General features: G+C 39.5%; 1 protein-coding gene across 2 annotated transcripts in view; it reads left to right on the forward strand.

Annotated features, from left to right (window-relative positions):
* The window catches only part of itga9 (integrin, alpha 9), a 162,129-nt gene that overhangs the window by 123,825 nt on the left and 23,388 nt on the right, over positions 1-14,916 (forward strand). For both annotated transcript variants that reach the window (XM_017702652.2, XM_017702651.2), the window contains exons 19-23: positions 3,235-3,321; positions 5,194-5,273; positions 5,755-5,844; positions 8,368-8,476; positions 9,701-9,808. In XM_017702652.2, coding sequence (XP_017558141.1) covers positions 3,235-3,321; positions 5,194-5,273; positions 5,755-5,844; positions 8,368-8,476; positions 9,701-9,808 — 474 coding nt within the window. The remainder of the gene's footprint in view (positions 1-3,234; positions 3,322-5,193; positions 5,274-5,754; positions 5,845-8,367; positions 8,477-9,700; positions 9,809-14,916) is intronic.

Genomic DNA, 14,916 nt, shown 5'->3' on the forward strand with positions numbered 1-14,916 from the left:
AAGTGCCCTGTGGTTCGATGAATCATGACGAATTCTTTTTGGAAATCGTGGACACTGTGTCCTCCAGGCTAAAGGCCACGCAGCTTGTTATCAGTGCACAGTTCAAAAGCCAGTATTCATGATGGTTTTTAGGGGGCATTAGTGCACATGGCATGGGCGACGTGCTCATCTGTGAAGGCACCATAAATGCTGAATGAAATATACATGTTTTGGAGCAGCATATCAAATCAAATCAAATCAAATTTATTTGCATAGTGCTTTTTACAACGGATGTTCTCACAAAGCAGCTTTACAGAATTTCAGAAAAGACAAAGTTTTAACAGGAGTGTAAAAATGTACAAAACTCCCCTGGTGGGCAAGCCAGGGGCAACAGTGGCAAGGAAAAACTCCCTCAGAACTGAAGAAGAAACCTTGGGAGGAACCAGGTTCACCAGGGGGGATGCATCCTCCTCTGGTCAAACTACCTACAAGTGATTATACTACTAATATTAATAGCAGTAATATTGGTATTAGGAATAACTAGGAGTCTATGAGAACATCAGTGTAGGGTGGGCAGCTAGTCTAAGGGAGGTGGTGGCAGCTTGGATGTGGGCAGCTGGTCTGAAGTGGGTAGCAGGAGGGCTCGGCAGTCGGTCGTCCTTCAGCTGGACATGTGGGTGATTGTATACTCGGAAAGAAAGCAGGGAGATGGAATTAGTTTTATTCTATCTGTTTGTACATAAACAGGGGATGTAAACATTTACAGAGTGTGGCTAATGACTCTGGCAGATTTGACTATGACAGCTTAGCTAAAAGGAGAGAACCAGATATGTTGAACATATGCTGCCATTCAGATGACATCTTTTTCAGGGGGGGCCTTGATTATTTCAGCAAGACAATGTCAAACACGTTGCTTGTATCAAATTTAAAATGAGCATATATTTTTCAAAACGTAATACAATTTCTCAATTTTAAAATTTGATATGTTGTCTTCCCCGCGACCCTGAGGGAGAAGCGGCTTAGAAAATGGGTGGATGGATGGATATGTTGTCTTTTTAATATTGTCCTTTAAAAATATGGTTTACATGGTTAATCATTGCATTCTATTTTTATTTACATTCTGCACAGCGTCCCAACTATAATATTTCTCATTTTTAAATTGCTGTTTAAGTTTATTGGTTATTTCAAGACAATGTTTACAAGTCAGATGATCTCACTAAATTTTCAAATAATTTTGCTTAGAATACACTTGAAACCAGCAAAATTATATGCCAATATAGTGAGATCATTTGACTCACTAAGATCATTAAATCAAGTAAAACGTCTAGAAAGTAGTCATATCTTGTAATAAGCTTACAGCCATCTTAAAAATAGAAATATTAGATCCCTGTAAAGAGTTCAGTTTGAAATGAATGCTGTGATTCACAGGTCAGGTCAGTGGGAGCAGGCCAGGTTTAGCGGGTCAGGCTGATTCAGTGAAGGGGTATGACATCCGTCCACTTGGGACTGACCTTATAAAAAGCGATGTGCACTCAGGAGGGAGCCAAATGATCTATAGCAAAAACGTGAGGAAGCAAAAGTGTCAGAGCAAACATGCAAACCAAGTCAAATATACTGAGCCGAGGAGCCCAAGTCCTTCCTAAAGTGCTGCCAACTGCGAGGAATACATGTTTCATAAACACACAGAGCTCCTCCGCCCCTTTATCTTCCTCAGACTTTGTTGATTTATTTTCCTGCAGCTCCGCTCTTGGTTCTCCTGTTATTTCTACAGCTAGACTAAAAATAGCTGCAGTGTAAACTGGGGAAGAGGAAAGCGCGTACGGCTCGAGCCTCATGTAGAGCTCCTTCCCCAGCGCGGCGTTCTCCGAGCGCCAGCTCGTCTGTTTTATCAGCTCTGTTGTCAGAGCGCTGATGGCTCTCAGCCCTCCAACACCCCCCACACATGCGCACAGGGCCAGATCCATGAACTCTCACTCCAGGAATGCTCACTCCTGCGAGGGTCAGGGCCCTGCTGTTTACACAGTCTAGCTGGAGAAGTTACGCCGTGTTTGGACAAGCTTCCAAACATGCCGTCTGCAGGTTACTGTCCATTTTCTGCACTTGTGCACTTCGTTGAGTGTGCTGTGTTTTCGTTCATGTTATGCAATGTTTGTGAATGTTATGAAGAGTAGTGCTCCTTTCTGAGTTTATAGCTCTGTCTTCTGTATCACGACTGTCGCACTGCACTTTTGAATTTGTAGGAACAATCTGACTGACGACAGTGAATCGTAACAGATTTTAAACTGGAGGATTTAAAAATTACAACAGCCACACAAAAATAATCTGATTTGTCTCATAGTCTTTTAATGTGAAGTAAATGCTTTACAGTCTAAATGAACTGCTGAACTGGCTTCAGACAGTTCTGGAGCAGCACAGGCTTCCTTTCTTCTTTCCTTCCTTCCTTCCCTTCTTTCTTTCTTTCTTTCTTCCTTTTTCTTTCCTTCCTTCCTTCTTTCTTTCTTTCTTTCTTTCTTTCATTGTTCCTTTCTTTCTTTCTTTTTCTTTCTTCCTTTCTTTCTTTCCTTCTTTCTTTTTCTTTCTTTCCTTCTTTCTTTATTTTTCTTTCTTTCCTTCTTCCTTTTTCCTTTTTCTTTCCTTCCTATTTTCTTCCTTTCTTTCTGTCTTTCTTTCCTACTTTCTTTTTCATTCTTTCTTTCCTTCTTCCTTTTTTCCTTTCTTTCCTTCCTTCCTTCCTTCTATACCTAATTCCTACCTAACCTAATCAATAATTGATTATTTTATCTATTTTTTTATGTAAATGAATGAACACTGGTTTCTTTTAAGGTCAATATTGAACTTTCTTTATCATAAAACAAGCAGGTACAGAGATGAAAACTTAGTGTTCAGAAGGTCCTGCATTTTACAGTAACTCACTACAGTCAGCTTGATTATTAAAGGATGGAGTTTGTAACTTTTTGCAAACAAACTCTTCATATACAGCGGAAACTCTGCTGACATGCATGCAGTAATAAAATGTTCTTTTTTTTTTTAATGTTAGTGTTTTTCTGATAAGCAGCTGTTTATATGCATTAAAATCTCTGCTGCATTTTCTCCAGGTGTCCACCAGAACATGCCGTTTCATTTCTCATCGCTGCTTCGCTCAGTGCCTCGAGTCATTGCCCCCTGAGGCTGAGCGCAATAGCTTAGAGTGCTGTGCATGGTGATCCTGTTCTGTAGTTCAGTCTCTGCTTTCGCTCACGTCTGTTTCTCCTGCAGGAAGAGAAGGGCATTTCCTGCGAGCTGGTTCAGCTGGACTTCCTCAAGTGCAGCGTGGGATTTCCTTTCATGAGAGCGCAGACGAAGGTGGGCACCCGGCTTGCTGTCACTTCAGACACCAAGAACTAGTTTGCTTAGTTTACTTCTGTGCCTGCAGTGTTTCTGCTGAATTCTGACCCTCAAATTAGTCATTTTTTTATCCACAGACTGAAACTCAGCAGCATTTTGTACGTTATACACAGAAACACAGAAAAAATAAATATAAATGTCCACACTAGTGATGCAGATGCTAAACAAAAACTACAAAACAAAAAAAAAACATGTTTATTAGTGATAAAACAGTGCTGTCTCTTGTCAAGTGAAATGATCTTAAATCTAGTCAATATATCTCACATTTTCCATTTAGGTTATGCGCTTATTATAAGATGATCTATTGTGTACTTGTTTTAGGTCACTGTATTAAGCAAAATTATCTGCCACTGCAGAGAGATAATTTTACTTAATAAAATCGCTTAAAACAAGTAAACAACATCTAGAAATAGGTTAAATCATCTTAAATTAGGATTACAGCAATCTTAGATTTATTGACTATATTTAAGATAATTTTACTGGAGCAGGACCAGATAAATGACAAATAAATAAAACCAGTTTACACACTGGAGAAAATGGTATCAGTTTATGGCAGTTTAAATCTAATCGATATATATATAATGTTTCTCATGTTGAGACTGGTGTAATCTTATTAGAAGATTATCTTATTTCTAGACAATTTCACTTGTTTTATGTGATTTGATGAAGTAAAATTATCTCACTATGTTTACAAATAATTTTGCTTACTGTAAGAAATATGTTAAAAACCAGCAACATTATCTTCCAGTATAATGAGATCCTTTAAAAAGTACTCAAAACAAGTAAAAATGTCTAAAAAGTAAGTGAAATAATCTTTGAATATCCTCACAGCTCTAAATGAGAAATATTACATTTATTGAATAGTCATGGCAAGACTGATTCGCTGTCCACTCTTTAAGTCACTCGTACCTTGTCGGTCCACCTTGTAGATGTAAAGTCAGAGACAATAGCTCATCTGCTGCTGCACAGTTTGTGTTAGTCATCCTCTAGTCCTTCATCAGTGGTCACAGGACGCTGCCCACAGAACGCTGTTGGCTGGATATTTTTAGTTGGTGGACTGTTCTCAGTCCAGCAGTGACACTGAGGAGTTTAAACACTCCAGTAGCCCTGCTGTGTCTGATCTACTCACACCAGCGCAACACACTACCACCACGTCAGTGCTACTGCAGTGCTGAGAATGACCCACTACCTAAATAGTACCTGCTCTGTGAGGGTCCATGGGGGTCCTGACCACTGAAGAAAAGGGTAAAAGGGGGCTATACGGTCAGTGGAGCTGCTAAAATGGATAATGAGTGTAGAAACAAGGAGGTGGACTTATGAAGTGGACAGTCAGTGTATAATATACAATATTTAATACCTTGAAATGCTGAGATGGATTGGCAACCTGTCCAGGGTGTATCCTGCCTTCCGCCTGATGACCGCTGGGATAGGCTCCAGTACCCCCCCGCGACCCTGAGGGAGAAGCAGCTTAGAAAATAAATGGATGGATGGATGGATGGATGGATGAATGGATGTGAGCTCTCCGGGCAAGTGTGCTCACTGCCCCCTAGTGTGTGTATTCACTAGTGTGTATGTGGTGTTTCACTGCACAGATATGTTAAATGCGGAGGTGAAATTTCCCCGTTGTGGGACTAATAAGGGTCTCTTAATCTAATCAGACGTTCAATGAACTCAAAATTTGAAGGCAGCAAGATTAATTACTTTTTAAAGCTAAAACACTGGATAATTTCTACAGTGTAGTGTAAAATGTGTTGATATGAACAGATATTAGCACAGTATTACGAACTAATGTCTTTTTTTTATATGTGCGTTCATTTATTTCTCCTTTAGTACCATCTGTCCGTGCTGTTTGACACAAGTCATCTGTCTGGTGAAAATGAGACGCTGCTATTTTTAGTACATGCCAGGAGGTGAGTGTTTATATTGGTCCAATATAAATTTATATGGCATATTTTGTGACTTTACATGGCCCTCGTCATTTACTGAATGCTGTAATGTTTATATTTGTTCCTAATTAGCTGGATTCTCTGTTTGGCCCCTTTAAGAGTACCTGAATGGTCTCAGTTTTGTGCTAATGCCATCCAGATGTGTTTTCCTTTCTCATAAAGCTGTATTACACAGTAAATGAGAAGGTGCTGTTGTGCCTGTACCGGTAATGCATTTTCGGGGTATTACAGTAGAGACTGAAAAAACATATAGGCACATACATTTATACTAAAGCTACAGAGGCTAGTGGGCTGCAAAGGCATGATTGTAAAGCACTGTGAGGCGTCTCTGTGGCTTTATTGTGTAGATTTACAGGCCAAAAGGCCAGTCACTCACTAAAATAACTTAAATAAAGGATATTTCTGAATATTACTGGAAGTTTGATGTTAAATGTTGCTTCTTTAGTGCGAATCCAGAGCACGAGAACAAACTACATGACAACACTTTGGAACTGTCCATCCCACTGGTGCATGAGGTGGACACAACTCTGACCGGGTAAGATTTTAACCCAAATCTTATAATTAAACATAGATACACTACAAAAAAATCTATTCTTGTGAAGTAAAATGATCTTAAATTAATGGATAAACCTAATATTTCTCCTGCTGAGATTGTTGTGAGTTTAATTTAAGATTATTTACTTTACTTCTAGACATTAGTTTTACTTGTTCTAAGTGATTTTATTAAATAAATTTATCTTACTACAAGGTAATTTTGTGTGTGGTAAGAAATGTGCTTGAAAATTATCTGCCATTATAGTGGGCTAATTTTATGTAATAAAACCACTTAAAACAAGTAAAAATGTCTATAAATAAGTGAGACAATGTTATAATAAGTGCACTAACCCCTCAAAATGTGAATATCTTGACTGGATTTAAGATTGCTTCATTTGAATGGGTCCATTGAATAGGAATGAACATTAATGCACAGTTCATTCCTATTGAATACCAATATATTACACCTTTTTCCTGATGATCTATAAACAATTAATTACTTTAATGTTGATTTCTATAGTCTACAAATGTGCACTCTTAAGAATAAAGGTGCTAAAAAAAGGTTCTTTTGGATGATTTGTCAGTCTATCAGTCTTAAAGACTCAGTAACAAAAACATAGAAAAGGTTGTTAAAAATTGATTATGGCTGCTTTTGGCACATAAAACTTTGCAGAGGTTATAAAAAGACCTCAGAGGGGAAAATTACAAAAAAAGGAGCATATGGGCCCTTTAAGTATGTTTCCAGTAACACTTTAATACAGCATTAATAAAGCTACATAACAGTCCACATAACACTTTAATGCAGCGTTAATAAGGCTACATATCAGCCTACATAACACTTTAATGCAGGGCAGCATTAATAATGCTATATAACAGCTTACATAACCTTTTAATGCAGGGCAGCATTACTAAGGCTACATAACACCTGCACTCTTAAAGATGACGGTTCTTCAAGGGTTCTTTAGTAAAGACATTGGGTGTACATAGAACCGTGAACACTCAAAGAACCCTATGCATGCTAAACGATTTCTTTGCATTGTGAAAGGAATTGATGAAGAATGTGCTGTGCAAGGTTCTGTATCGAACCTTTTTGAAAATGGTTTTACATACCCTTAAGAGTGTATGTAAGTCTTTTGTGACAACTGACATATGCAGTAATGTCGGTAACACTTTACTGTAGGGTGATATACATTAGGCTACATGACATCAGTGACAACTGACATAACCCTACATAACTACTTATAAATGCTTATTCCAACAGTCATCCTTCAGGTTACATTTGCCAAGTCAGCCAAAGTAGTCTTTATGACAGATGGCATGCAGGATTATGTCAGTTGTCATGGCAAGCTTATGCAGGTGGTATGTAATCTCATGAACAGCACTCTACAGTAAAGTGTTACCTAAATTTATAAAGGAATATTGCAATATGTTTCAAATATTAAGATTGACAAACGCAACCTTTATGACAACTGATGTTTGCTGAAATGATCCTTTATACATGTTTATGTAGGTTTATGTCAGTTGTCGTAAACACCTTACAAATGCTGCTTTTCGTTAAAGTGTGAACAGTTTTCCTAGAACTGTACGTTCACATTAAGAATCTTTTAAGTAACTTTGTTGTGAAAAGTGCAAAAGAAAAAAGCTTTTTAGGGTGTTATAAAGCATTATTGTCTGTTTACAAGCTTCACATTTCATTTGAGCTTCATAAATACAATCTTAAAACTAAACTTTGTCAGTCTTTTTTGTATTCAGTTATATAAACATTAACATTAAAACTGATATATTGTGTTTCAGCTACCTTTATTGCATTGAACTGTCACAGATGTTTAGGAACATTAAGCATCAAACAGGCAATATTAGATCAAATCAGTTATTTCAAAGGAGAATTACACCACTTTTTCAAAATTTCTGTATAACTCAGATGTAAACAAAGTTCACCAAATTATTAATTGTAGAGAAACTTAACCAACAGATGTCTTTACAGTGGTGGTGATAGATCCAGGGGTCGCCATGACTACAAACACAGATATAGACATTTTATTTTACCATCCAGAAACACCAGAGAACCTACACAAGTCTTCTGAGTTTATATGGAATGTTGATGATAGGAAATAGTCAAAAATCTGTAAAAAGTAATAACTTTTCTCTGGGGACTATTTGGCCTCACAACAATGCCCTGCATATTATGTATCCCTCCACTATGAATGGATTTTAAGCCCGAAATCTTCTCAAAACTATCATAAAACAGCATCTCAGTCATCAGGCAGTGAATTCATAACCATTTAATGTAGGAACTTTCTATGACAGAGCTTTTAGAGAGGAATGTCTGGTTCCTATCACGTCCACTGTGAACAGTTCTGACTCTGTAAGTTTATCTAGAACGGAGAGTTTCACACCAAACCACTCTGAACCGCTCTGTTTACATCTTAACCGCTTCACTATGTAGAATATTTGAAAATCTGGTGAAATTCCTCTTTAATGTGAGCAGTAAGAGACTGGTGTAGTTCTATCTCTGTCTCTGCAGTGTGGTCAATCCATCCTCGTTTGTGTACGGAAACTCAATTGAGGCCTCTCGCTTTGTTCAGCTGGAGGACCTAGAGTGCAACTTTCAGCCCCTCAACTTCACCTTCCAGGTAGGCAAGCGTGTTTTCTGTGTCGTTCACAGATTGAATGTAACAGAAACAGGATTTGTGTAAGAGTTGTAAATAATATCTCAAATGAAGGTTTAAAGTGTTTTATTGATTCTAGGGGTTGCAGGACTTTAGACTTTTTAAAGTAGACAGTTATGTGATGAGAGCTGAGGTGACGTTGACACGTCATTGATGACAACATAAAGAAAACATCAGGAGAAGGGAGTGCTTTGCAAGAAGCGACCTTAAAAAAAGCCAAACTCCACAGGTCAGTAGAGCGTGAAGCACCCTTTCCAACGAGGCCTGGATTGCATTGCTGGTCTTGAGGGAACCAGAGCTATGGACCATGGAATCTCACAAATTTGTATCTGACTTAGGCGCACCCTTGGGCAACCTGAGGTTGCTTGCCTGTGGTGGAGGTCTGGAGAGACGAAGAAATTTAAAGAGCTGTGTGTGAAATCAGACCATGCCTTCAACATGGCAGTGGTAGTACAAAGGAAGACTGATTAAGGGAGGGGGAGAACTCTCAAAACTTGGCTGGAGATCTTTGAAGCTTCTGTCTGTAGCTAGAAGGCTGGACCCCCTCATAGCCCATAGTTAGACTAATACAGGATTGAGGAATGGGGGGGTGGGGGGGGGGCATGGGGGGCTTGTGAACACTTTGTCACAGGAACGCAAGGTGAGGATGTGCATTTTAAGGGCTTTAGAAGAAGGAGGTGTTTCAGGCATGGTCCGCACTCCAAACTTCAGTTATAACATAACTACATTAATGAAAATAAGACTTCAAATTGTACAGGATTACAGGGCCCTATGCTTCCCGCTCCAATCATGTAGGACCTTTATTGTAGACGTTCAGTATCTGATATTTGAAGCTCTGTAGATCTGTGGAAAAATGCTAGACTGAAGCCAAACACCACAGGTCAGTAGAGTGTGACACGCCCTTTCCAGCAAGCCCTGGATTGCATTGCCAGCCTTTTGAAATCACCTGTTGTCTTCTCTGAGGCACCCATGTTGTTGGTGTCATAATCACATGCTCAGCGGCTAGTTGACATCAAGATTAAAGCGTCATCGTCGAGCAGTAAAGTCAACTAGTCTGTGCGGCCCCTACTTTGTACAGTAGAATATCATGATGTTACAGTGGAGCATCTTCAGAACTCAAATGAAGTGATTGAAAATGGAAATCAGAAAGCTCTGCATAACTCAGTTTCCCTTATGCTGCTGTTCTAGGTGATAAATAACGGGCCGAGCAGGCTGCTTGCTTCCACTGTGGACATAAGGTTACCTAACAGACTGGTTGCCAATGGGGCAGACATGTTCCACATCATAGACACACAGGTAAGTCACACAAATCCACTTTCTTACTAGTTTACTGTGCCACTGCTAAATATTAATGAGTTAATAGTTTAGCCTACAGAGGAGTCTCTACAGAAGAGTCTCTACGGGGGGTCTCTAAAGAGGAGACCATACAGGAAAGTCTCTACAACGGAGTGTATACAGGGGAGACTGTGCAGTGGAGTCTCTACAAATGAGTCTATACAGAGGAGACTGTGCAGGGGAATCTCTACAAAGGAGTCTCTACAAAGGAGTCTCTACAAAGGAGTCTCTACAAAGGAAAGCATACATGGGTGTCTACAAAGGAGTCTCTACAGAGGAGACTACATGGGGGTTTATACAAACGAGTATATACAGAGGAGAATGAACAGGAGAGTCTTTACAAACAAGTCTCTACAGAGGAGTCTCTTATCAGATCTCATATCTTATCAGTGACCTTTCTAGATCACTGTATTAGTACTATACGTTCACTTCTTGTTTTTAAACTTTACTTTTTTGCATCAAATTGTTTGATATTACAGTGATGCAGTAAACCACTAGAACGCTTGAAATCTCAGGATTCGATTCCCTCAAACCAATTTATGATCCGTTGTTCACAGCAGTTACAACTATCTTATTTGCAACATCAGCACCGAATGATCCAGCGCCAGCAGATCTGTGTGCTCTGTCCCTTTATTCAAGCTTCCACTCTTTTCAGGAGCCTCACTTTCAGCTCCTCAAGGAATCTGCGCACACACCTCCAAAGCTCAGCTGGCTGATGATTTTCTGAAGTAATCAAACCCATTCAGTGGTGTTGAGGTCTGGACTCTGGGGTGGTCAGTCCATCGTTCATCTTCTTTGTTTGATGTGTTCGTCTCCTTTTCTCAGTGAGGTTCTTCTTGATCAGCTACACATCCTTTCAGACCCACGATGAGTGGTCTTCTCACAGTGATAGGATGGACAGAAACACCTGTGGATGTTTTCAGATCTGAAGCAGCTTAATTTTCTCCTCTCTCTCAAAGATGAAAGCTTTAAGTGCTGTTTATCTGATGGGGCAGTTTTGGGCTTGACCAGCTCTTCCAGGTGGTTGTTAGGAGACACATTTTCTCTGTAGCTTTTAATCAGTGTGGACTCGTTTCGGAAACTCCTGTTATTTCATATTAAAGTTAACTTGAGTGGCTTTTTGAGTTTGTTTTGGGTTTGTTAGTGCTGCTTGGAGGGCCTGGAGGGTTTAGTGGAGTCATCATCGTCAGGCTTACTGTTAATAAAAAAGAGAGGCTCCTTTGTTTGTGTAGCTACCTCACTTAATACCACATGACGTCTCACAGCTACTCTTATTTTGAAAGGAGTAATCTAACACCACCTTTGCGTCAGATGTTTCCTTAACCCCTCGGTGACCACACTGGTATATAACGCAGTCAGCTTGTTAATAGCCTTAAACTCTGTCCCACCTATTCAGCTCCATATGGCATCACTTACTCAGGGATCAGTTAGCTGTATGGAAAATGACACCTGAGGAGTATCAGCCTCTCAGCTCGGGCTGAGTGTGTTCTACCTGCCACAGTAGCTGGTCATGTAGCTGATCTTGTGGGTGATAAGAAGTTGGAAAGTAACAACAGTCTGTTGTTATTATTATTATACCACTGCAGGGAAAATATACGCAAGTACCGTAATGAGACTGTTGTATTATTCAAACCTTTTTCCAATTCTTTATAATTACAGTAATAATTTTTACTAAAAAAAACTGAAGTTAACATATTTTTGATCACAAAAGTTGAATTGATTTGCTCAAATTCTAATTACTACAGCAGGCCGTTTTGGATTTTTCTTCATCTCAGAAATTCAGTTTACACATGTGAATATCACATTTCAACTAGTAAATTTTGAATTCTTGATATAAGAAATATGTGAAATGAGAATATAATTTATTTACTCTTAAAAGCTAATTAAAGTAAAGCTTTCTGTGCCATTCAGCTTTCTGTTCAAGAAATGGTAGTGCTGAGGTGTGTGTAGATATGTCACAGGCTTCCAACTGGAGAAAAATGAAAGTGATGAAGAGACAGCAGTGTTAATAAATAAAGTTCTTACCTAAATGTTGTCAGAAGAAAACCTTATATCTCCATTTTTGTTGTTTATCAGTTTTTAACATGATTTGAAAATGCCTGTTACTCTTCACACTGTGTGTAAATTTCATGATGCATGGAGAAAGAAATGGCCCAAAATGACTTGGGGAAAAATTGTGGTTCCATTGATTTACATTAAAAGTATGTTTTTTCCTTCTCCTGTAGAGTTACCATTTTGGAGATATGAGGTTTTCGACCAACAACAATGTGTGTATGTATATATATATATATATATATATATATATATATATATATATATATATATATATATATATATATATATATATATATATATATGAGAGAAAGTTTAACCTCTTATTCTCCAGGGTGTATTTTGGTTTGTCCATCTGAATTTTCGTGACCAAGTCATGAGGCAAGTTATTCAGTAACTGCATTAAATAAATGTACATTTTTATTTTATTTATTTATATTTTGTAAACGTTACCCTCAAATGAAAAAACAGAACCTGTATTTTATGATCTACACCTATTACTATATGCTTATAATTTACTGCTGAAAGCCAAAAATCACAGACGCTCTTTGTTTTATTTTATAAAAGTAATATTTACAGAGCAGATCACTGAAGAGACGTCGTCTGGTCATAGTTTAGAGCCCAGATTTGTGGAAAAATAGGTCGACTTTCAGTAGAAAAACAGAGTTCAGCTTCTTTTATTATAAGGGTTTAAAATGACATCACCATCTATTTGAATGGGAAGAAGAGTTACAGCCTCATTTGATGCCCACCTTCTGAATGTAGCTTATGAAATATGAAAGTGCATTTTGGAACCACTGGTGATTCCAAGGAGGCTACACTGTTATTCAGATGGCAAATATTCTTTCAGCTCATGTTTGAGGCTTGAACGCCGTTTTATTACAGACAGGGGCTTCATCAGGGGGGTGCTATGAAAATCATTTAGCACCCCAGAACTCAGGTGCTATTTCACTCAGCAGTGAACTCAGCTGAAAATATGCTGCATCAGCAACCTGATTGTTTTCATTTAAATGGACAAATGGGCAGTTCCCCTTTCATCACTGGGGTGGGACCCTCAAGGCTCCATCTCAGTACCTGTAGTCAGGGAACATAACTGAACCATAATCCACTGAAATGATATGTTCTAAGCTGTACTGACTCCACACACCCCGTCTCACCTCCAGACTTTTATTCTACTGTTCTGTTTTAAAATATTTGGTTATGAAAAGGTATAAATATGAATTTTTCACCTGGAAAAAATTATTTAAGGTTCTCAAGCAGACCTTAAAACTTTGAGCTTTGAGGGAACATTTACACTGTTTATGCCTTGATGAACAAAAATGTATGTGAACAGAAACTGTATTTCTGACAGTGCAGAATCAGGATCTCAGGCAGTTTCCAACCAAGGAACACTGTTCACACAGTCCAAACAAACAGCAGGCTTGACTGCAAGTGCCTGTGTGGAAGCGTTCCACCGCATCTCCCTGCTGGAAACATGCTGAGCATTTTTCCATCAACGGTTGGTGGCCTCGCTCTTCGGTTCTGTCTTAAATCAGCAGTGTTGGACTGTTTGGGGAAGCCTGGTGAAAGTGGCCACTGAAGGGCATCGCTGAGGGCTGAGGGTGGCTGTGGGAACAGTGCAGGGCAGCGCTGCAGTTATATGGGTGGTGCGAGGGTTAAATAATGGGGGCGACAGGACATCCACAAAGGGAACTCATTTCTGGCTGGAGAGGATGAGGTGAAAAGCAGTAAAAGGAGGAGGGGGCTCCCTGGGGTCACTGGGATAGGGTGGAGGTGAAGCAATAAATCACTCCATATGGGGAAATTGGTTGGGGGGGCTGCTGAACTCCTGCTGAGGTTGAACTTCCTTCAGTCCTTCAAGTCACCCAGCAGTTCAAAGCTAATTTACTTACAATGGACAGGACTATCCTAATGCATCAGATCAGATTGGGATGCATTGACCTTGCTTTAGTTTGATCCTTCCTCTTGGCCAAATCCTTCAAGACTATAGGAGATCTCACCACAGCTACGTGGATGATACTCAGATCTACTCGGCCCGCTCCTCAAACTATGGTCTTGACTCACTCTGAAAGAGCCTTAAGCTCATCACTAACTGGATGGGACAAAACTTTCTGCAGCTGAATAAAAATAAAACAGATTATTTTATTTGGGAACAGCAGTGAGAGGCTCAGAGTAGCTGCCTATCTGGATTCAAGAGCTCTGAAATCTAAAGAACTAGTACGTAACCTTGGTGCACTGATGGACTCTGATCTCAGTTTTATCAGTCATGTCAAAGCCGTGACTTAATCAGCTTTTTATCACCTTAAGAACATCAACAAGATCACAGATGTTCAGACTAAGGCAGACCTGGAGAACTTCATCCACGCCTTTATTTCTAGAAAGATTGATCACTGTAATGGTCACCTAACTGGACTTCCAAACAAGACAATCAAACAGGTTCAACTGATCCAGAATGCAGCTGCTAGAGTCTCACTAGGAGTAAAAATCTAAACACCTATGTTTTTATATAATTGAATAACATTTAATTAAATACTGGCCACTGTTTATTCAGAATATGCCAACATATCAACAGCAAAATATAGGCACTTATAGCAAACCTTCAATTATTACATGAAATCCACATATTGCTTCTGTTGGAACATCATCATCATGGGGGCAGGGGGCAGTTGTGGGCTGGAGGTTAGGGATCCAGCCTCATGACCGGAAGGTCGCCGGTTCGATCCCCAGAGCCGACAGCACATGACTGAGGTGTCCTTGAGCAAGACACCTAACCCCCAACTGCTCCCCGGGTGCTGCGGATTGGGCTGCCCACCGCTCCGGGCAAGTGTGCTCACTGCCCCCTAGTGTGTGTGTGCTCACTAGTGTGTAAGTGGTGTTTCACTTCACGGATGGGTTAAATGCGGAGTTGAAATTTCCCCATTGTGGGACTAATAAGGGTCACTTAATTAATTAATTATTATCATTGTCGTTAACTGCTTGGTCCAGACAGGGTCACGATAGCAGTTGGGAGAGCAGAG

This window comes from Pygocentrus nattereri, chromosome 5, assembly GCF_015220715.1.
Source record: "Pygocentrus nattereri isolate fPygNat1 chromosome 5, fPygNat1.pri, whole genome shotgun sequence".
Lineage (NCBI taxonomy): Eukaryota > Metazoa > Chordata > Actinopteri > Characiformes > Serrasalmidae > Pygocentrus > Pygocentrus nattereri.